Source organism: Paroedura picta, chromosome 2 (genome assembly GCF_049243985.1).
Source record: "Paroedura picta isolate Pp20150507F chromosome 2, Ppicta_v3.0, whole genome shotgun sequence".
Classification (NCBI taxonomy): domain Eukaryota; kingdom Metazoa; phylum Chordata; class Lepidosauria; order Squamata; family Gekkonidae; genus Paroedura; species Paroedura picta.
The window spans coordinates 5,681,329-5,704,745 of record NC_135370.1 but is presented as its reverse complement, the minus strand read 5'-3'; the positions used below and the strand labels follow the sequence as shown (position 1 = coordinate 5,704,745).

The following is a 23,417-nucleotide window of genomic DNA, read 5'->3' as shown; positions in this document are numbered from 1 at the left end:
CAATATACAACAAAAACGACCCAACAGTGGTTCTAAACAACAACTTCAGTGATCCCAACAATAACAATATAACAAGCTAAAGCCCCTAGAGAGGTCAGACTGCTTCAAGCCATGGAGGGGATGTCAGAGGTTGGGGGGACCTGTGGTCAGTCTCGGGTAAATGCCTGGTGGAGGAGCTCCCTTTTGCACGCCCTGCGGAACTGTGGGAGTTCTGCCTTATTCCTGACAGTAGCCAAAAGTGTCAACTGGACTGTCAAGAGGCAGGTGTTGTACTGCCTCACCCGGGGCATGCCGACTCAGTCAAAGGACCTCATCTTAGCTGGATTTATCCAGAAATGGCAAATGTGAAACTGGATGGTAGTTGGCTGAGTTAGATGGATTCAGGGCCGGTTTTCTTCAAAAGTGGCCTAACCATATCCTCCTTTAGTCTCTCCAGTAAAGTCCCTGAAGCTAGGGGTAGGTGTCATATCCGCCCTCCTGTCTTTGCTAGGAGAGCTGAGTTAGAGATGTGCTAACTTCACCCCACTCACACACGTTTTGGAATTCCTGACATTTCTCCAACCCTCCCTCCTTAGTCAAACCTAGTTTACTACCCATAGAGACTTGCTCTCCCTTGCTGTGAGAACTTTATCTTATCATGCGTCCTTGGTCCTTTTGGCAGCGGGTTTGGTTCCCCAATCCTCCACATGCAGCCAGCTGGGTGACATTGGGCTAGTCACAGTCCTATTAGAGCTGCTCACAGAGCAGTTCTGTCAGGGTTCTCTCATCTACCTCACAGAGTGCCTATTTTCGGGAGAGGAAGGGAAGGTGATTGCAAGCCAGCCATTCTGGGATTCCTTCAAGTAGTGAAAAGTGGGGTATAAAAAGCAAGAGCTTAATACAATCTGGCCAAGTCAGAATCTGCTTCTAACAAGTATTTAAAAGAGGCTGCCCAAAGATGAAAGCAAGCCCTTGGCTGGGAGCCAAAGGGCAAAACCTCAAGAGCTGTACACCTAAAGCTGGATGAAAAATCCAAGGGGGGTGTCAGGATTGTAGAATCTCTGTCATAAATTAGCCTGAGTTCCTCCATGTCAGTTATATTGCTTCATGGGACCTGGCGCCTGCTTGCCCCAGGCCTTGTAGTTTTCCTAGCTATAAAAATGAATAGTGATGTTATGCTAACCTTATCTTGTTGTGGGCTCACGGGGTTGTTGTCACCTCCTCAAGGTTGTGTGAACGAAATCCTGTTTATGTTACACATATGTCTTTTCTCTTCTGCCCCCTCCCTTGGGAACTGTCAAGTTTTGGGCGGGAGAAATGTATTGATAAACTGAGGCAAATCTGGCCTCGGGTCAGATTTGACTTCTCAGTCTCTTGCGTATAGTACTAATCAATAAAACTCTTTATTATTAAGAAGTTTGTTGTGAGTTTCCTGTACGTTTGACAGGGGGGAGGGAGAGGGAGAGGGAGAGGGAGAGGGAGAGGGAGAGGGAGAGGAAGAAGGCCTGATCTTTGTCAAAGCCTTCTGCATCCTTTAGTTCAGTGGTCCCCAACCTTTATTAGGCTGGGGACCGGCAGGGCATCGGGCCGCGCCCACGGGGGCCACGCCCACGCATCGGGCCGCGCCCGCACATCGGGCCGCGCCTGCACATCGGGCCGCGCCCGCGGGCCGCGCCCGTGGATCGGGCCGCGCTAACGCGGCCTGGACGGGCGCGGCCCGGCCCTGATTCCCTCTCCCCGCCCTCCCCGCAGTAAGAAGCTTCCCGGCCTGGGAAGTTTTTTACTGCGGGGGGGGCGGGGAGAGGGAGCCGCGGCCCGGCGCCATGGCCTTTACGGCCTGGCGCCGGGCCGCGGCCCGCAGGTTGGGGACCACTGCTTTAGTTACTGTTGTATTTTTGTCCCTTTGTATTCTAAGCCACTTTGGTTCCCCCCCCCACCCCTTGACAAAAGGAGAAGGATGCAAATTCTTACATTAAAAATGTCAGTTAACTGAAATTGCCCAATATATGAGAAATGCTGATGCTGTTGCATCATCCTTCAGTATTGTGTGCTTTGATAATAAGGAGAGACCTTCTTTCATCGGCCAGAGTGAGGGCAGGAGGCATAGCTAAGCTGAGATCTAGAAATCAGGTTTAATGCTACACAAAAAAGCAAAGGTTTGCCTCGCAGGCTTTGGGATCATCTAGGCCTTCTGTGACATGGCTATGGAAAGAGTTTTTTTTTAACGGAAGGTCTTTTGATGGCCAATAATTACAAGAACCTAACGGGCATGAACCCCCCCACACTTTGCATCTGGACCATGTACCGTAATTCATAAGCGAGGTCAAAAAGGACAACTGCTCAGGTAGAGTCAATTACACAAATGTTTGCACGTCAAAGCAGATTTCTCCAGTGCCAGCTATAAAGTTGCACAAGTACATATGTTCCTGGAAAGTGCCATGATCTACACAAGGCATGAGGGGCTGACATTTTGGGAACAGGTGCTCCAATACTCCCCTCTTTCCCAGGGCTAGCAACCAGCAAATTAATTTCACAGGCCCCAGGATTTTTGGCATCATTTTTTCCAGCACTCAGACCGAACTCTGGACTCCATACACTGTTTGCACAATTCTTGCCAACTTCTGACTATAATGCAGCCTCTTCCAATGAGGACACAAGGACTGGGGGAGGGGGGGAGAGACAGCTGGCAAAAGGGTCACACCACTATCAAGAGGTGTAATTATCTCTCAGAGGAACATCATCAGAAGACCTGGCCAGCAGGAATCACTTTGTATTCATAATAAGAAACAGGACCAATAGCGTGCCACCTGAATGAATTAGGACTGCATACCTGTTCCGAGCAGGAGATTTCCCCACGTCCTCTTGAACGATTCCAAGGCGCGTCGACAAAGGAGTAGGGGAAGATTCCGTATGGATCAAGCTGCAAGGCAACGAAAGTACATTTAGCAATTATTTGTATCCCATTTCAACATTCAAAGGCAGGCCACCATCACAAAAGAATCAGCATGGTCTTGCTAAAATAAACAGTTTTGCTCTTATCATCATTAGAATCATAGAATCATAGAGTTGGAAGGGGCCATACAGGCCATCTAGTCCAACCCCCTGCTCAACGCAGGATTAGCCCAAAGCATCCTAAAGCATCCAAGAAAAGTGTGTATCCAACCTTTGCTTGAAGACTTCCAGTGAGGGGGAGCTCACCACCTCCTTAGGCAGCCTATTCCACTGCTGAACTACTCTGACTGTGAAAAACGTTTTCCTGATATCTAGCCTATATCGTTGTACTTGAAGTTTAAACCCATTACTGCGTGTCCTCTCCTCTGCAGCCAGCAAAAACAGCATCCTGCCCTCCTCCAAGTGACAACCTTTCAAATACTTAAAGAGGGCTATCATGTCCCCTCTCAACCTCCTTTTCTCCAGGCTGAACATTCCCAAGTCCCTCAACCTATCTTCATAGGGCTTGGTCCCTTGGCCCCAGATCATCTTCGTCGCTCTCCTCTGTACCCTTTCAATTTTATCTACGTCCTTCTTGAAGTGAGGCCTCCAGAACTGCACACAGTACTCCAGGTGTGGTCTGACCAGTGCCGTATACAATGGGACTATGACATCTTGTGATTTTGATGTGATGCCTCTGTTGTTACAGCCCAAAATGGCATTTGCCTTTTTTACCGCTGCATCACACTGCCTGCTCATGTTTAGTTTACAATCCACAAGTACCCCAAGGTCTCGTTCACACACAGTGCTACCTAGAAGCGTATCCCCCATCCAGTAGGCATGCTTTTCATTTTTCTGACCCAGATGCAGAACTTTACACTTATCTTTATTAAATTGCATCTTGTTCTCATTTGCCCATTTTTCCATTGTGTTCAGATCTCGTTGAACTCTGTCTCTATCTTCCGGAGTATTTGCCAGTCCTCCCAATTTGGTGTCATCTGCAAACTTGATGAGTAGTCCCTCCACCCCCTCATCTAGATCATTAATAAATATGTTAAAAAGTACCGGGCCAAGCACCAAGCCCTGAGGTACCCCGCTACTCACCTCTCTCCAGTCTGATGAAACACCATTGACAACAACTCTTTGAGTGCGGTTCTCTAACCAATTCCCTATCCACCTAACTATCTGAAAATCCAGGTTGTTGTTGAATTGAAAGACTTGAGGCCTACTGCACAGGGTTGTTGTGGAGATGAAGCAGGAGACAAAAGAGGCAGTTTCCTCTGCAGAATAATGCTGTGCAGTGGCCTCAAATCTGCAGAGAGTTGCAAAGAAGAAAGACACATGGCTTGGCTGTGTCTAACCTCCGGGCAGAGCAGTATTTTAAGTGAGAAGGGGCTTTTCTGTGGCATCCCTGTCAGGCAACTGTTTGGCAGAAGGGGAAAGTTCCCCACCCTCAAAAGGAATGCCCTCAGGCTCCCCTGCGTTGCTCTTGGAAAGGCCTCCTTCCTTCAGGCCTGAAGGGGGGGGAGGGGGAGCACTCTGCAGCCTCCTGCCAGCTCTGTCAGGGTTCTGAGGCAATTTGCAGTTGGACATGGCAGTTAGGACAGCCTTGGGGCGAAAAGGGCTGGCACAGCCTCTGTTCTCATCCCCCTTGGCAGCCCTGCTGACCTCCTCTCCCTGCGGTGGTCAGGAGCAGACTGGCAGCCAGACTGGGCTGGGTGAATGGAATTTTGGTCTGTCCTGGTGAGGGGCCAATAGGAAGGCACTTTGTGCGCCTCCCTATTGGCTGCTTGGCCCTGGATGGACACTCGTGGCTCCTGATTGGGCCCTCTGAGTTTTTATCCTGGACAGGGCCCGCCCTAACTCCTCCCCAGGTGGCCTTACCCTTTTATTTAACCGCAGGAGCGGTTAAAGATATTGGCATCTTACTCCAGTTGGCATCTTACTCCGTTGGCATCTTACTCCAGTTAAGTTAGCTAAATGGAATTAAAAAATAGGCGACAAATGTTGGAAATGTAAACAGGAGAGGGGTGACTTTTTTCACATGTGGTGGGAATGTAAGAAAGCAAGACAGTATTGGAAAATATACTTGTGGAATTTAAAAAAAATGTTTAAATTTAATTTTGAAAAAAAAACAGAGTTATTTCTATTGAACCTTTTGGAGGGCAGGGTCCACAAAGATCATAGTCTTTTATTTATGTATGCTACTTCTGCAGCGAGAATTGTTTTTGCTTCTAAATGGAAGAGCCCTGATATTCCCTCAACTGAAGAGTGCTTAAGAAAACTGGCGGACTATGCTGAAGTTGCCAAATTGTCTGCCATCTACAAAGATCCCGATCTTGGAAAATATGCAAAGCAATGGACATTGTTTTGGAATTATATGGAAAAAAAATATCCAGACATTGCGAAGATTTGTAAAATTTAACATAGCAACAGCAGGTTCTAAGCATAGTTATGTCACAGATTTAGTTTACTATTTCATTTGTTAGGACTAGGAGAGAAGTCTTGAATGTATATTTGTATTTATTTGTGATTGAATGTTAGATTGATGAATTTATGGATTAGTGATGGGTATGGATATTTTGTTTGATATCACAATAAAATATTTGAATTGGGAAAAAATTCCTGTGATGGTCAGTTGCGTCCCTGCCAAGGTGGGTAAGTGCGCTTCCAAATCTGCCCATCTACCACCCAGCCATAGGACCTCCATCTTGGAGGGGTTGAGTTTCAAGCGACTCTGCTCGAGCCACCCAGCCACGGCTTCCAAACATCTGGCAAATGGTTCTGGGGGAGAGTAATTCCCCTTGAGTCCCACCAAAGAGGAAGGCAGACTGTAAGTTAAATTAATAAATTAAAAAATAAAATTTTATTTACTCTGTGAGCTGCTAAAGTTGTGTCTTTCTTTTTAGAGGCAAGCCAAGAAAGGGGTTCAAGGAATCACCAGCCTCTCTATTTACGACGCTGGCAGGCTAAGAACTTTCTATTTTAGGCAACTGAAGGATTAACATATGAAGGAGGAGTTGGGTTTTATACTCTGCTTTTCACTACCCAAAAGAATTTCAAAGCAGCTGACAATTGCCTTCTTTCCCTCTCCCCACAACAGACACCTTGTGGGGGGGACGATGATGACTGAGAGAACTCTGCCAGAACTGCTCTATGAGAACATCTGTTATTAGACTAAGGCCATTCAGCTGGCTGCATGAGATGAGGGAATCAAATTGTGCTGTCCAGATCAGAAGCTGTCGCTCTTAACCACTACACACAGTGTACATCAGCTGCCAACAGATGCAGCTCTAAGATAAAGGTAAAGGTATCCCCTGTGCAAGCACCGAGTCATGTCTGGCCCTTGGGGTGACACCCTCCAGTGTTTTCATGGCAGACTCAATACGGAGTGGTTTGCCAGTGCCTTCCCCAGTCATTACCGTTTACCCCCCAGCAAGCTGGGTACTCATTTTACCGACCTCGGAAGGATGGAAGGCTGAGTCAACCTTGAGCCGGCTGCTGGGATTGAACTCCCAGCCTCATGGGCAAAGCTTTCAGATGGCTGCCTTACCACTCTGCGCCACAAGAGGCTCTGATGCAGCTCTAAACCAGAGCAAAACCCACAGTTGGGCAGACATTTTGCACCAAAGGTCTGCAGGAAGCATTTCTGGAGGGTTTTTCTAGACTCCCTGCTCAAAGGGCTGCCAGGAAGTAGGACTATATTCCTGCAGCATGAATACAGAGGAGGAACACTGCGTGAGCAGAGCAATCAGTGGCAAGAAAGAATTATGTAATGGTATCTCATCTCACACACTGCTGAGACCCATTTTGAAAATGAAGATTAAGTAGTATTTCTTTTGGCTGACATATTTCCACCTTAATGGCTGTGAAGTTAATTTCCTCATTCTTAATTATTAGGAAAACGTTTGTTTCTAGTATGGCAAAGGAATCCTCATTATAGCCTATGCAATATTCTTCTTTCATTTCCTTTCATTTCCTCACCTTGTGATAGTAACTACTTAGCTATGTTTTATAACTTTTAACTTTCTTTTTCATTACATCTTGTGGACAAAGCAGTTATCTGTTACCTAGTGTGATGCACATTTCATGCTTTTCAACAATAAACTACTGGCTGATGAACCTTTTGGGCAGGACATGAGAAGAACCGTGTGACTTAACAGCCCCAAACTGAAGTGGGCTCTTTGTGGGTTTGCGACGCCAAAGTGATTTGGGCTCCTGGGTACCTTTGCCAGGTGAGGTCTTCTTCCAGGAAGATGTTGCGGCTTGCCTTCCTGCTGGCGACAGGAGTCCGTGGCTCCCCGGGCTCCAGCACCGACACACAACTGGAAGAATCAGACAGTGCGCTTAGGTCTTCCCCGATGGAGTTGCTGTCTGTGGAGTGAGCGTAGCTTAAGGCTATCTTACGACAGTAAGTGCAAGCTCGGAGGTCACCTGTCGGTGGGAGAGGAAGAAACAAGTGAAAGAGAATGGGGGGCAGCCTTGTGTCATTCCGAGTGAAGGCAAAGACCGGAGAACAAGACTTCCCTCTTAGGAGTTTTTACACAAGCACCTCCCAGAAGATATCAGGGCTCTGACAGAATTGAAACAGTTCCGCAGGGCCTGCAAAATGGAGCTCTTCCGCCAAGCCTTTGGCTGAAGACAACAGAGCAACAGCAACCCAGAAGCCCCCTCCCAATTACCAGCTACCGGGAATGCCCAAAAGACACAATCATAGGGCGAATCCTGACCTGGCCTCACAGCTGAGTAGCTAATAGTTAAGCATTACACAGCTCATGACTGTAAAACGTTCTTGTGTTCACAATGTTAACGTGAAAACCATTGCTATATTCCTGTATTATGTTAAGCTAGCAAGAAAGCTCATTGCAAGCAGGAAAGAAATGGGTGCTAGGACCCAGAGGACACCAGGAGGTGCCGATCTCTGTGTTTGTGTGTGTGTGTGTGTGTGTTTCTCATTGTGCCTCGCAAAAGGAGGCATAGCAGGTAATTAGGGCTCATTCTTAGGAGGGAAGCAACTTAGAGCAGCTGTCTCTGTCTCTGTTTCCCTCTGTCTCCCTCTCTCGCAGGAGGGGCGACTCTCTCTGTGTCTCTGTCAGCAGCTTGGGGCAGCTCTCTTTGTGTCTCTCTCTGCTTCCCTCGCAGCAGGAGCGATAGGAGGGAATGAGTGCTCGTGTTCAGTCTGGCAGGGCTCTGTGTGTCTCTCTCTGTCTCTGGTGCGTCTGAGAGGAATGTGGCTAGAGTCCAGGGAGGGAGGGCAGGAGCTGTAGGGACAGGATTGGCCCTATTCCAACTCAGACAGCTGGATATGTTCCACCCCACAGGCTGCTTCACAAATATATAGAGGAACCATAGATAAGGATGTTGCAAATCTAAAACTGTGTTCTATGTAATGAGCTACAAAGTTTTATTGTAAACCGCCCTGAGCCACAAGGGAGGGAGGTATAGAAATGTAACAAAATAAACCAGCTCCATATTGCTGACACGAGGGCTAATGAAAAACTATAAAGATAAGGCATGAAAGAAAAGAAGCTATGCTCTTTCAAAGCTGAAGGCCGCGAAGCAGGAAAATAAACATTTGTACCACTTACTCACAGAACTTAAAATTCCCTTTACATTGCAGGGATCCAAAAGAAAAGTTTCAATACAGTTTTCATTTCTAGAATGAAGAGCAGGAGCCTCCAACCACTTTTGAGCCTGCAGGCACTTTAGTAATTCTGACAAACATGGTGGGCACATCCATAAAATGGCTGCCACAGAAGGCAGAGCCAGCCACAAAAAAGGCTGCCACTACAGTGAAGATCTTTGCACTGTAGTGGCAGCTGCTGCCAAAGCAACTTTTTCAAAGATCTGCACAGCCAATCAAAATCTGCAGTGGCCAAACAGAAGCCTTGGCTGGCCTGGCCCATTTAATGGGTACCAGAAAAGATGTTGGAGGACACCCCGGCACTTATGGGCACTATATTGGTGACCTTTGATGCAAAGGCTCCAGTCTGAAGTTGTGATTCAGTCAAAACAGCTTCCCCCCGCTACTTGAGAAGTTGAATGGATGCAGCCCTTACCTGTGTAACCCATGAATTTCCCAGGGATTTCCTGGTTGCAACATCGGCTGCAGAAGATCTGCCCACATAACCGGCAGTGGTGTCTTCGCCGAAAGGTAGTGAATTTCTCGCTGCAGTCATAACACTCTTTGCACTGACTATCTGGCATCCAGTATTGTTTCAGGTCACTATCCTGCAGAGTGAATCAAGTACTTTCAGTCATGCCACAAATGCTCTAAAGTAGCGATCCCCAACCTGCGGCCCACCTCCAATTAGTCGACGGAAGGACACCTTCTCCCCCCCCAGCCCTTTACTTCCCCCCCCCAGCCCTTTACAACACACTTCGGGTGTCATTGTCTCCCATCACTCCCAGATGGGACTATCTCGTTGCAGAGAAACAAGCTCAGGGTTCCCATTGATTTGTCATTGTCATGAGTTAAAATTTCCATGAAAATAAAATGTTCCTTATGTTCATTGTTGTCACGTGTCTGTATCTTATTTTGAAGGGATGTTTAAACATTACCATAGCAATCAGAGAGTGTTAGGGCAGTGGTTGAGAGTAGAGGAGTAAACTACACCCCCCCCCCCACCGGGCCTCAGTAAAATTGTCAAGCATTGAGTGGTCCCCGGTGATAAAAAGGTTGGGGACCACTGCTCTAAAGCACCATTCCCATCTCTGAAAAGCTTAAACAATATCATGCGATGTTGGAAGGCCAGAATCAGATTACACTGCCTCAACCACTGGATTGTCCATCGGACGAGCCCTTCTTGGGGCAGCTAGCTGCAGAGCGTTCACAAACAGCCAATCAAAAGCTTGTAGGCTCACAAGCTAAAGACCTCGCCATACAACAGGGTTTGATCGTGGCAGCCTCCCAAAGATCCCTGTGCAAATAAGTTACATACATCAGTGGTCCCCAACCTTTCTGAGGCTGGGGACCGGCAGGGCATCGGGCTGCGCCCGCACGGACCACGCCCGCGCATCGGGCCGCGCCCACAGGCCGCGCCCACACGGACCGCGCATGCGCGATGCGCGGCCTGGCCCTGATTCCCTCTCCCCGCCTTACCGCAGTAAGAAGCTTCCCGGGCCGCAAGCTTGTGGCCTGGGAAGTTTTTTACTGCGGGGGGGGGGGGGGGCGGGGAGAGGGAGCCGCGGCCCGGCGCCATGGCCTTCGCGGCCCGGCACTGGGCTGCGGCCCGCAGGTTGAGGACCACTGACATACATGATGTAAAGGCAGGGCCATCTCTCTCAGTTCCCAACTGAAACGTTTTAAAGAGTATAATTTTTTTTAACCTTACATGGGAATACCATGTCCCTGTAATAAGAGCTTTCCAGAAGTGGCCATTAAGACTACATGGATTTGACCCAAATAAAGGGCAGCAACGGAAAACAAAATATTCAGGAGAAGAATAGTGTTAACCTAATTGGACTGCTGGGAAAAACTAGAATTGAAGATTTGTTGGCAGTATCCAGTTGGTTGAGTCCAGTAGCATCTTTAAGACCAAGTGTGCCAAATCCTAGATATTGACCATCAAGAACTGATTACTGATGCTCAGAGATCCTGCTGACTAACCCACATCTTAGGTGCCACTTTATGTTAGCATGCCTAAACTCCCTCCAGACGGCCTGGTAGATTGGGAGGTACAAAAACATCCTCCATGTTGAGCACTCTTGTTCCTTTCTGACCAATCAACATGAAACAGCAGCACATATACTGCTTCACTGACCTACCAATCAGTTGCCCATGCACAGTACCTCACACCATGGTTGAACATAAGGTCGGTCTACACTGATGAAGTTCAGGTGCACTTGCTTTAGGATGCTTAGGGCTGATCCTGCGTTGAGCAGGGGGTTGGACTAGATGGCCTGTATGGACCTTTCCAACTCTATGATTCTATGATTCTGATTCTTTTAGAAGACAGATTCATCCATTTCAGAAGCTGTAGCTGGATTCCTATGCAAAGCCCTCTGCCATCATCAAACCAGATAATCCTTGTTTATCTTTTTTTATTTCATTTTAGATTTTCTTTTATTCAGGCTACGTGATCCATGTAACAGTCAATTCCAGATTTCTGTAAATTGTTTTATGGGGGCCTTCCCTTGTCCTTGACCTGGAAATTACAATTGGTGCAAAGTGCAGCTGCTAGGATCCTGTCCAAGTCATCTTTGAGGGCTGGTATCCAGCCAGTGCTGAGGCAGCTGCATTGGCTGCCAATTGCATTCTGGATCAAGTTCAAGGTTTTGGTATTAACCTTCAAGGCCATTTACAGTCTGGACCTCACATATCTGAGGTACCACCGGTCTTCTTATGCCCCTCACAGGGCTTTTCGCTCTGCAGTTTTGAATCTGCTGGTGGTCCCAGACCATGGGAGGTACACCTGGCATCAACCAGAGCCAGGGCCTTCTTGGCCCTGGCCCCAACCTGGTGTAATGAGCTCCCTAAAGAACTGTGGACCCTGATGGAGCTAACACAGTTCTGCAGGGCTTGCAAGATGGAACTCTTCCACCAGGAATTTGGTTGAGTCCAGGCTGTGGAAGATCTGGGGTGGCCCAGAGTTTTTGGGCACCCTAGGTGAACTATGATCTTGGTACCCCTCTAGTTCAGCTTCCATTTTCTACAGTGGCCAACCAGATGTTTTTGAAAAAACAACACACATCAAACAAAAATTCAGCTGCCCCTACTGTGGACCACAAGCAAGTGGTATTCCAGTGTACAGAACATATGAAGGATCCATTCCAACTTCTGACCCTTCCAGCTTCTCCATTACTCTCTTTAATCCCGCTTAAGACCTCTCACTAGTGACTACCAGGATACATTTTCCTTTATCAGAACATATAGGAATAACAAATATATGATAGATACTGTTTCCAGGGTCGGTTTTGGATTCCAAAACACAAAACAGAATGATGAAAAGGGCAAGCACAGTCAACTGGAAGGGCTGGCCCACAACCAACATTCAACCCTGGCTCCAGCGTACTAGAGCTACCAGAAGCAATCTGGGTACTTTCAGAACTACTAAAGCCTGTTTTACAGAGCCCACCCACCCAGCCTGTAAAACAGTGCTCTTTCACCAGGTATACTGTTGAGGCCAAAATGAGCAAGCAGAACATCAAACTGGGGCCCGCATCCCACTAGAGGAAAAATTAGATTTTAAAAAGCTGAGCAACTCCACTAACAACTATGGGAACACCACTCTAATTAGTAAAGTTACTGGGTTTTGATTAGTTTTAAACTGCATTTTAATATTTTAACAACTGTATATTTAACCTCTGATGTACACCACCCCAGATTTGCTGTGCAGAGAGGAATGGCCTAAAAATCTTTAACAGGACTTCACTGTTAAATTAACAGCCTAAGAGGTGGGTGGGCGGAGACAGGGAGTGGCCTGTCTGAGGCAAGGCCCAATCAGGATGTGCGATTGGGCCCTGCCTTGGACAGGTCACGCCCACTCAGGACGTTGGGCCAAAGTCCTGACAGAATCCGCCCACCGAGCCCAGCCACGGGCAACCTGGAGACATCACTGCCCGTGACCACTGCAAGGAGAGGTCAATAGGGCTGACGGGGAGGTGTGAGAACGGAGGCTTGGACAGGCCGCATCAGCCCTTTTCGCTGTCTTAACTGTCACGCCCAACCACTTCCCACACTTTGCCTCAGAACACTGACAGAGCTGGCAGGTGGCTGGTGAGTGTGCTCCCTCCCTCCCCCTCCCTTCAGACCTGCTGTGAAGGAGCCCCTGACAGCTCCTGACTGAGGGGAGCAATGCAGGGGAGTCTGAGGGCATGGGTGTGGGCATTCCTTTTGAGGGGGGGAGTTTTCTCCTTCTGCCAAACAGTTGTCTGACATGGACGCCACAGAAACGCCCCTTCTCATTTAAAATGCTGCTCTGGCTGGCCTCGCTGCTAGAAGGAGGACACAGCCAAGCCCTGTGTATTTCTTCTTTGCAACTCTCTGCAGATTTGAGACCTACTGCACTGCGTTATTCTGCAGACAACACTGGATGCTGTTGTGGAGGTTCTTTTGTCTCCTGTTTCATCTGCACAACAACCCTGTGCAGTGGGCCTCAAGACTTTCAAGTCAACAACAACCTGTGTGGGAGGCCTTAAATGTTTCTTCTCCACAACAACCATGTCCAAAGCAGCTCTTTCTGCCTGGGGAGCTGATCTTTATACTCTGCAGATGAGCTGCAATTCCAGGAGCTCTCCAGGCCCCACCTGGAGGTTGGCTACCCGTGGGTTGGAAATATTCCTGGAGGTTTGGAGGTGGGACGTCAAGATCATACAATGCCTCAGTTCGGCCTCCAAAGTAGCCATTTTTGCCTATTCAGAAGGGACAGACAAGAAAAGAAGGGGGGAGGTGTAGCAATATGTGTTAGGAATATTTATACTTGTGGTGAAATACAGGTACCTGAGCATGAAAGTTCAGTTGAGTGTATTTGGGTAAATATAAAAGGAGTAGGAAATGAGAGTGGTATTATTGTGGGGGTCTGCTATAGACCACCAAGCCAGTCACAGGATTTGAATGAGATACTGCTAGACCAAATTACACAATTTTCAAAAAAGGGGGAAACAGTGGTCATGGGTGACTTCAATTACCCATAAATCTGTTGGAAGACCAACTCTGCTAAAAATGCAAACTCCGTTAAATTCTTAACTTGTCCTGCCGACAACTTCATTTCCCAGAAAGTAGAGGGGAACCAGGGGCTCTGCTATTTTAGACTTGATTCTCATCAATAGGGAAGAACTGGTAGATGAGGAGGAAGTAGTGGGCACACTTGGCAGCAGTGACCATGTGCTTTTGGAATTTTCAATTGTGGGAAAGAGAAAACCTTTACGTAGTCATTTGTATAGACTGGACTTCAGGAAAGCTGATTTTCACAGACTTAAAGGTATGTTGCGTAGAGTCCCGTGGTCAGAAAGACTTAAAAGAGATGGGAGTCCAAGAGGGCTGGGAGTTTCTTAAAAGTGAAATACTGAAGGCTCAATCACAAACAATTCCCTTGAGAAAAAAAGATGGAAGGAGCCTAAGGAAGCCAAGTTGGCTCCATAAGCAGCTGTCATATGATTTGAGGAATAAAAACGAGTAATTTAGGAAATGGAAGGAAGGCCTTATTACAAGGATGAGTATAAACAAATAACCAATAATTATAGGGGGAGTGTTAGAAAAGCTAAAGCTCAATATGAGCTTAGGTTAGCAAGAAATGCTAAACGTAACAAAAAAAGGCTTCTTTAGTTATATTTCAAGCAAGAAAAAGAATAGGGACACCTTAGGACCACTGCGAGGGCAAGAAATTGAAATTATAACAGATGAAGTAGTGAGGGGTAAACTGCTTAACTCTTATTTCTCCTCAGTTTTCTCTTGTGAGGAAAACAGTGATCAATGTGCCAAAAAAGTAACACAACACGGGGGATGGGAATGGTGGCCTAGGATCACTGTTGGAATAGTTCACAAACACCTAGTTTCTTTAAATGAAACAAAGTCTTCTGGGACAGATGAACTGCATCCAAGGGTACTAAAAGAACTTGCAGATGTCATCTCGGAACCTCTGTCCATTATTTTTGACACTTCTTGGAGAACAGGTGAGGTGCCAGACAATTGGAGGTGGGCAAATGTTGTCCCCCTCTTCAAGAATGGGGAAAAGGAGGATCAGGGTAATTATCGACCCATCAGCTTGACATCTGTAGCTGACAACATTTTGGAACGAATAATCAAACACTTGGTCCTTGAGCAGCTGGAACTGAGAGCTGTGATTTCTCAGCATGGGTTTCACAAGAACAAGTTATGTCAGACCAACCTTATCTCTTTTTTCGAGAAAGTGACTACCTTGCTGGATCAGGGGAATGCCGTGGACATAGTTTATCTGGATTTCAGTAAAGCTTTTGGTAAGGTTCCACATGATATTCTTGTTGATAAGTTGGTAAATTGCCGTATGGATCCTAATTCTGTCAGGTGGATCAATAACTGGTTGACAAATCGTACCCAGAGGATACTTGTTAATAGTTCATCTTCTTGGAAAAGAGTGACAAGCGGAGTACCCCAAGGATCTGTCCTGGGGTCTGTGTTGTTCAATATATTTATAAATGAGGGATTAGAGGGGATACTTATTAAATTTGCAGATGATACTAAACTGGGAGGGGTAGCAAACACAACTGAAGACAGCAACAGAATACAGGATGATCTTGATAGGCTCGAGAAGTGGGCTAAAATGAATAAAATAAAGTTTAATAGGGACAAATGTAAAGTTCTGCATTTAGGTAGGAAAAACCAAATACACCAATATAAGATGGGGGAGACTTGTCTTGGCAGTAGCATGTGCGAAAAGGATCTAGGAGTCTTAGTAGGATATACATTGAACATGAGTCAGCTGTGTGAGTCAGTGGCTAAATAGGCAAATGGGATTTTGGGCTGTATCAAATGGAGTATCATGTCCAGATCACGGGAGGTGATGGTACCGTTTTACTCTGCTCTGGTTCGGCCTCACTTGGAGTACTGTGTTCAGTTTTAGTCACCCCAATTGAAGAGGGATGTTGACAAACTAGAACGTGTCCAGAGGAGGACAACAAAGATAGTGAGGGGCTTGGAGACCAACACGTATGAAGAAAGGTTGGGGGAGCTTGGTCTGTTTAGCCTAGAGAGGAGACGACTGAGAGGGGATTTGATAACCATCTTCAAGTATTTAAAAGGGTGCCATATAGAAGATGGAGCAGAATTGTTCTCTGTTGCCCCAGAGGGACAGACCAGAACAAATGGGATAAAATTAATTCAAAAGAAATTTCATCTAAACATCCAGAAGAAGTTCCTGACAGAGCGGTTTTTCAGTGGAACAGGCTTCCTTGGGAGGTGGTGAGTTCTCCATCTTTGGATATTTTTAAACAGAGGCTAGATAGCCATCTGATTGAGAGGATGATTCTGTGAAGGCACAGTAGATGAGTGATTGGGATCTGAGTGTCCTGCATAGTTTAGGGGGTTGAACTCGATGACCCATGAGGTCCCTTCCAACTCTATGATTCTATAATTCTATCAACAGTAAAAAAATGGAGAAAGAAAAAGCAGGGTGCACACCGATGTGCTGTGACTACCCCATGTGGATTAGGGCAGGGGGACATTTCAATGTCTGTGGCCTAATTCACACAAGAAGGGAAATGACGCAGAGCTGGGAGGAATTGGTTGCCATGTAATCTCCCCCTAAGAAGAATCTCCAGTCTGATTTTCCTTTCACATATCTGAAGACATGGCTCTGGAAAACTCATCTGTAACCACTATGTCACAATTCCCAAAGGTCAGTCCTTTCCCACACTCAACGGACATTCCAAACCACAGGTTCTTGACACCCATCTCTCTACATCCATGCCCTCATTTATCACCATGCCACCACAACCTCCCACACAACACACATGTTCAACCCCATGCCTTTACACACTGGACAACTCTTCCTCTTCCCACTGCCAAGGTTTGGTGCCTGTTGTATTCCAGGATACAACGGGCTTTGCCCCTAGTCATCAAATAAATAAGTACACGTCAGAGGCCTTGCAACTCAAAGCACTGTTTTACAGAAACCCTACACCATTACATTGCATTAAAACATGCATAATGCATTACCTGGCTTTTTCCTTCCATGATTTCTTTGAGCCGTTTCAAGACTGTAGTGAGGCTTCTGAGCTGAACAGCTGTCCGAGGATCATGACCACTGAGGGGGGGATCTTTTCTTCGACTCTCTGAAATTGAAAGGTTGACAATCTGAAATAAATTCCAAGCAGCTACCTCTTACAAAGCGTTGTTTTTCTAAGAACATACCCATGCAACTTTAGGTCCGTTAAAAGTTCAAAGCAAACAGTGAAAAAAGTGGGTTTCAAAGCTCAGTATAAATCAGGCCAATCAAGTCAGAAACACAGGTCTAATTACATTAAGGCAGGCTTTCTCAACCAGGTTTTCGTGAAACCCTGGGAAGGTTTCCCGAATGGATGGGAGTTAATTCTGCAACGCGGCAGCCCCGCTGTTCTGGCTGTGTCAAAGGCCTGGCGTCCCTGGCCTCCCCAGCCATGGCCCCTGTTGTGGGCGGGAAAGGAGCAGTGCCCACCGCGTCGTCGGCACGGCAGCCCTGCTCCTTTCCCGCAGCCTCGCCCCCCCGGCCAAGATGGCTCCGTGGCTGGCGGGAAAGGAGCAGGGCCACTGCGTCTTTGATGCGGCGGCCCTGCTCCTTTCCCAGTGGCGAACCCTGTAGGACTCACCTGCAAAGGCTCTTCTTCCCACGGCGACTCCCCAGACGGCCGAGGACGGGCCAAGTAGCCAATGGGGAGCCGCGCGTGGCCACTTGGCCCTGGAATGACACGGAGGAGCGGTTTAAAGATATTGGGCCACCCATCCCCTCCCAAAATGGCCAACGATGGGCCTGGAGCGGATGGGAAGGGAAGAGAAGAGGCCCTAGGTGGGTGTGTACCCAGCTATACTTCCCAGCCATATTTTGCATGATTCTGTCACTTCTGGAGTTTCTCAAAGCCTGAAGAATGTTTTAGGGGCTCTTCAAAAGAAAAGAAAAAGTTAAGAAAGGCTGCCTTAAGGGGTCGTTACTCAACATATTCAGAGTGTAATGAACTGAAGGTGTACATCAGGTCCAATTAATATTATGGAAAAGCGGAATCCACTTCCATCAATTTCATTTAAACATACATTAAATTCTGAGAGAAATTTCGCACATCAACAGGACCACACTTGTGCTTAAGGGATGCAAAATCAACTCTGACAGCAAGGAGACCTCACTAACATCAAGTAGAGTTCAGTTGTGTTGAGTTATCAGAGAAACCCTTAGAACCTCTGGGCCAGTCAAATCCCAACCCCACGGTTTCCACCGGGCCTCAACCAAATTCCTGGCAGAAGAGCTCCATTTTACTGGCCATGCAGAACTCAGAGAGTGCCAACAGGTCCCGCAGCTCATCCGGGAGCTCTTTCCACCAGGTAGGATCCAGAACCAAAAAGGAAGACCCATGCCACTGCATATTGTGTTATTTGTTGTTATTAGGTGCGAAGTCATGTCCAACCCATCGCGACCCCATGGACAATGACCCTCCAGGCCTTCCTGTCCTCTACCATTCCCCGGAGTCCATTTAAGTTTGCACCTACTGCTTCAGTGACTCCATCCAGCCACCTCATTCTCTGTCGTCCCCTTCTTCTTTTTCCCTCAGTTGCTCCCAGCATTAAGCTCTTTTCCAGGGAGTCCATAAGGTGGCCAAAGTATTTGAGTTTCATCTTCAGGATCTGGCCTTCTAAGGCGCAGTCAGGGCTGATCTCCTCTAGGACTGACCGGTTTGTTTGCCTTGTAGTCCAAGGGACTTGCAAGAGTCTTCTCCAGCACCAGAGTTCAAAAGCCTCAATTCTTTGACGTTCAGCCTTCCTTATGGTCCAACTTTCACAGCCATACATTGCAACTGGGAAGACCATAGCCTTGACTAAACGCACTTTTGTTGGCAGGGTGATATCTCTGCTTTTTAGGATGCTGTCTAGATTTGCCATAGCTTTCATAGAATCATAGAATCATAGAGTTGGAAGGGGCCATACAGGCCATCTAGTCCAACCCCCTGCTCAATGCAGGATCAGCCCTAACCATCCTAAAGCATCCAACAAAAGTGTGTATTCAGCCTTTGCTTGAAGACTGCCAGTGAGGGGGAGTTCACCACCTCCTTAGGCAGCCTATTCCCCTGCTGAACTACTCTGACTGTGATTTTTTTCCCCTGATATCTAGCCTATATCGTTGTACTTGAAGTTTAAACCCATTACTGTGTGTCCTCTCCTCTGCAGCCAACAGAAACAACATCCTGCCCTCCCCAGGAGCAAGCGTCTTTTAATTTCTTTGCTGCAGTCCCCACCTGCAGTGATCTTGGAGCCCAGGAAAATAAAATCTGTCACTATCTCCATTTTCCCCCCATCTATTTGCCAGGAACTGAGAGGGACAGATGCCATGATCTTCATTTTCTTGATGTTGAGTTCCAAGCCAACTTTTGCACTCTCCTCCTTCACCCGCATCAACAGCCTCTTTAGTTCCTCTTCACTTTCTGCCATTAACTGCATTTTGTACCAATTGTAATTTCCGGGTCAGGGACTAGTGTAGGCCCGCGTAGAGCGAGTTACAGAAATCTAGCCTAGATGTGACCGTTGCATGGCCAAGTGCTCTGGGGACAAGTAGGGTGCTAGTAGCTGGGCTTGGCGCAGATGGAAAAACGCCATCTGAGCTACTTTAGTGATCTCAGCCTCAGCTTTGTTATTCCTATATGTTCTGATAAAGGAAAATGTATCCTGGTAGTCACTAGACAGGGAGGCATCAAAAATCACTCCCAAATTCCGGGCTGGCGGTACAGATGACAGTTGCACCCCATCCAGGCAGGGAAGGTGTGCTTCTTGGTCTTGCCCCTTCCTAACCAGCCAGAGGACCTCCGTCTTGGAGGGTTTGCATTTCAGGCGACTCTTCCTGATCCATCCAGTTACAGCTTCCAAACAGCTGGCAAATGTATCGGGGGGGAGGGGAGTCTGGATGGAGATCCATCAGAAGATGAAGCTGGGTATCATCTGCTTATTGGTGACAGCCCAGCCCATAACTCCAGACCAACTGGGCAAGAGAGCACATATAGATGTTAAATAAAGTGGGAGGGAGTACCATCCCTTGTGGCACACTGCACAGCAGTGCAAAGGGGTCAGACAACTCATCTCCCACTGCATCCCTCTGCAACCTGTTCTTAAGGATGGAGGTCAGCCATTTAAGAGCTGTAGCTCCTATCCTGTTTCAGCAATGCAATTGGCCAAGAGCTTGTGGTTGACCACATCGAAAGTGGCAGACAGATCTAGAAACAGGAGAATGGCCAACTTGTTTCATTCCAGTTGGCACTGGAGATCATCCATCAGAGCGACAAGTGCACTCGCCACCCCATGGCCCAACTGGTATGGATCAAGAGCCGAAATTTCCTCAAAAAATGTTTGGAGCTGGTCCGCCACAGCCCAGAAATGCAAGATGCTAAACTGGGCAGTAGCTGGGGGGTCCCATGGGTCTAGAGATGGTTTCTTCAGCACAGGGCGGACCACTGCCTCCTTAAGCCACTGAGGGAACTCCCCTGAAGAGAGGGAAAGATTAACAATATCCCTCAGCAGGTCACCTACCTGCCGATAGCGCAACTTGAGGACCCATGACAGACAGGGATCAAGGGGACAAGTGGTCGGCATCACTGACCTCAGCAACTTCTCCACTTTGGATATAGGGAGCCGCCTGAAGCCATCAAACCTAATCCCCCACGATGGCTATGGAGCTTTGAGTTCAATTTCTGTATCAACCGTGGCAGTAAGGTCGCGGCGGAGCGACAAGACTTTATCTGCAAAATAGCACACTAAAGCCTCACAGCTTAGATCCAATTTACTATTATTTTGGGGCCCTTCCTCAAGGGTGGTCAGAGTCCGAACTACACTAAATAACTGGGCCAGGCAAGAACTGGCAGATGTGATTTCCACTGCGAAGTAATCACACTTTGCCGCTTTCACTGCCATCTCACTGCCACCTCATAAGCATGCAATGAGATGTTCTTGCTGCTTTATCATGAGTCTTCCGCCACACTCGCTCTAGCCATCTAACTTCCCTCTTCCTCTACCGAAGCTCTGCAGTAAACCACGGAGCCTGTTTGAGATGACGGCAAAGAGGGTGCTCAGGAGCAATCTTGCCAATGGCAGCCACCAGGCAGGACTGCCAGTCCTCCTCCAAGGTCTTCAACAAGTCACCGGAGGGCATCGGTTTGCTCAGAGCATTCTCTCCCCTAAAAAGAAAGCCCAATTGAGCCAAACAACTCTTTAGATGAGGAAGGACAATTCTGAATCAGATGTGTAGTTTTGCAGCTGACATATGAGTGCTGTTGAGGCAACAGAGGGGGGGGATTAAAATACAACAGTCCACATTCTGCAAGTGACTCCCAAATTAATTGTGTCTGATGAGGGAAGGAGTAATTACAAATAAGCTAGTGATATACTTATCCATGATTCTCCCGGCAACCATGAATCCGGCTGAGAACACAAACATAACGGCAGCAAATGGCCCAAAGAGATTTTTGGCTACAAACAAAATGCTGAGTGAAAAGAAGCCTGAAGGAGCGAAGAACAGGGTATTTGGCAAACATTTGTCCATCTTATTTATTGTGCAAAACATTTCTACCCCATCCTTGTCTCCTCAAATTCAAGGAACCAATCTAAAGCAAGAAGAGAATTTCCCTTGAGGTAGCTTTCATGGCTTTGCTCAAAGTCTGCTTTGGCAACAGAAGTTACCGTATTCCAAACATACCATTTAATAGTCTAGCTACCTCATGCACAAAAATAAACATGCTGGGGGAAAATACCAAATGAAGCTTAAAGCCAGCCAGTAAAATAACTTCAGCTAACTATAGCTGATATGAAAGCACCTGGGAATCCACTCACCCACATCTTATAATAGCTTCACTTGAGAGCCTTACAATCTGGGAAACAGCTACCCCAAAGTTTACCCTCCTCTCTCTTTGAAACATTCTTTTTTAGGAAAGGGTTGCCTTCTCTACATTTCAGAATTTCTTACCAGCTGCGCCATTCTCCATCAGACACATATTTTGTTTTGCATTCTCTTACATAAGAGAGAACAAAACATGGCTTCTGTGTAAGAACTGCTTTTTTTCATCGCTGGTATCAGCAAGAATGAAAGCAGCTCAACAACAACAAAAAGAATAAAAGAACAAATGCAGGAAAGTTAACTATGGCTGTGCTATGACCAGGCTTTGGAAGGATGAAAAACCATTTGTCTTTCAAGGCTTAGATTCTCTTACTAACTCACTAGTAAGGGTGCCTGGCTACTTACAGTGAAGTCCTAAGCAGAATTGCATCTTTCAAAGTGCACTGGAGTCAATGGGCTTAGAAGGGTATATGTTAGGACAGCACTGTTAATTTCCTTTAAAAGCTTTATGACCAAATAAGGATCTTCCTATGGCACAATAAAATCCTTAATCTTTATCTTGCAGTAGATATCTGACGATTGCCAGTTTGGGGGAAATACTGAACATTAAATTTTCACTTATAAAAATAGCTGTGGAAAAATTCCCTTCCTCTCCCCATAGTAGACTCCCGATGAAGGAGGTGGGATAGAGAGCCTCACATGGAAGCTGGCAACCCTAAGAGGAAGACTCTCTGGTCATAGCAGTCTTGACCTTAGTAAGGTTTTAATACTGTTTTTTTATTTGCCAGGCCAAGGTTAAAGTTATTTCAGTTCCCATGCCTCTCCAGCCATTTACTTGTTCACTATTAACAGTTTCAGGCTCTAAATATTTATTTAGATCTTCCTGCAGTTTCCAGACTCACATGACTGATGCTGGCCTGCTTGTCCGTGCCCCAGAACAGTGGTCCCCAACCTTTTTATCACCGGGGACCGGTCAATGCTTGACAATTTTACTGAGGGCCGGGGGGGGGGATAATCTTTTGCTGAGGGACGTCGCCACCGCCACCTGAGCCCCTGCTCCACTTGCTTTCCCGCTGGCACCCCTGACTACCTGCCTCCTGCTGAGGGGCGCTGCTAGCAGCAGTTGCACAGTGCCATGCCAAGAAAGGCTTGTCTAACCATTCAACTATGCCAACTCCTCCACAGCCCTTCCAGCTTTTCCTTCTAAGATTTATGTGTTCCATAGCCTTTCCTACTCTGGGGGGGGGGGGTCTCGTGTTCTCTGCATCTCCTTCAAAAACACAAACGCTTCACTCTGAACGTGCCATTAAGCCTGTTAAGGAGTTTAGAGCGCTCTTTTTAGAAGGAGCAACAAATGTATATCACTGATTGCCTCTTCTAATGGAATTATGGTTGTTTGGGCCATCTTCCCTAAAGTCTGAAAAGTAATGTCCATTCTTGTGCATAGCTGATAATATAGTTATGGAACGTTGGAGAGGAAACTGAGTTTTGCAAGATGTTTGGCCCTCCATATATTACGAAACACCACCACTATGCCATTTCTTGTTCCCACCCCCCTGGGCTGATACTCGGAGAGCAATTTCTGTTAATATTTAAATTACCTACCGTATTTGCCGGCATATAAGACGCCTTTTCCCCCCTGAAAAACATGCCTCCAAGTGGGGGGGTCGTCTTATACGCCGGGTGCACTTCAGTTGGGATAGACATAGCTGCCCATAGTGGCCTTGGTGACCAGAATTAAGGGACGCCAGGCGGAGGAGGCGGCGGCAGAGGTGGAGGCTCCCCCCCCCACTGGGCTCACCAACTCTGCTATCTTGTGAACTCCTCCCGGCTCGGAACTCGCTGGGCCCAGCAAACTTGTGCCTGCGTGCACGCCCCACCTCGCCGCGGCAGCAACGGGCCCTCTCTCACACATAAGACTCTGAAGTGGGAGGAGGAGAGAGAGAGAAAGAGAAAGCTCCCAAAGGGCCGGGCGAGCGAGTTGTGGAGGAGTGAAGAAGGAGGAGGATGCTGGGGGGTGGGTGGTGCCAG

The 23,417-nt window shown here is 47.3% G+C and overlaps 1 protein-coding gene across 7 annotated transcripts in view; it reads right to left on the bottom strand.

Moving 5' to 3' along the window:
- Positions 1-23,417, bottom strand: part of PIKFYVE (phosphoinositide kinase, FYVE-type zinc finger containing) — a 241,446-nt gene that overhangs the window by 176,941 nt on the left and 41,088 nt on the right. For 6 of the 7 annotated variants that reach the window (XR_013227979.1, XM_077319274.1, XM_077319275.1 and 3 more), the window contains exons 4-7: positions 16,544-16,659; positions 8,970-9,141; positions 7,137-7,344; positions 2,810-2,899 (exon numbers count right to left, since the gene is read on the bottom strand). Coding sequence is in view for 6 of the 7 variants with exons in the window: in XM_077319274.1 (XP_077175389.1) it covers positions 2,810-2,899; positions 7,137-7,344; positions 8,970-9,141; positions 16,544-16,659 (586 nt within the window). In the remaining variant the exon portion in view is untranslated. Of the gene's footprint in view, positions 1-2,809; positions 2,900-7,136; positions 7,345-8,969; positions 9,142-16,543; positions 16,660-22,991; positions 23,297-23,417 lie in introns of those variants that run through there. The other variant, XM_077319277.1, reaches the window with a different exon arrangement.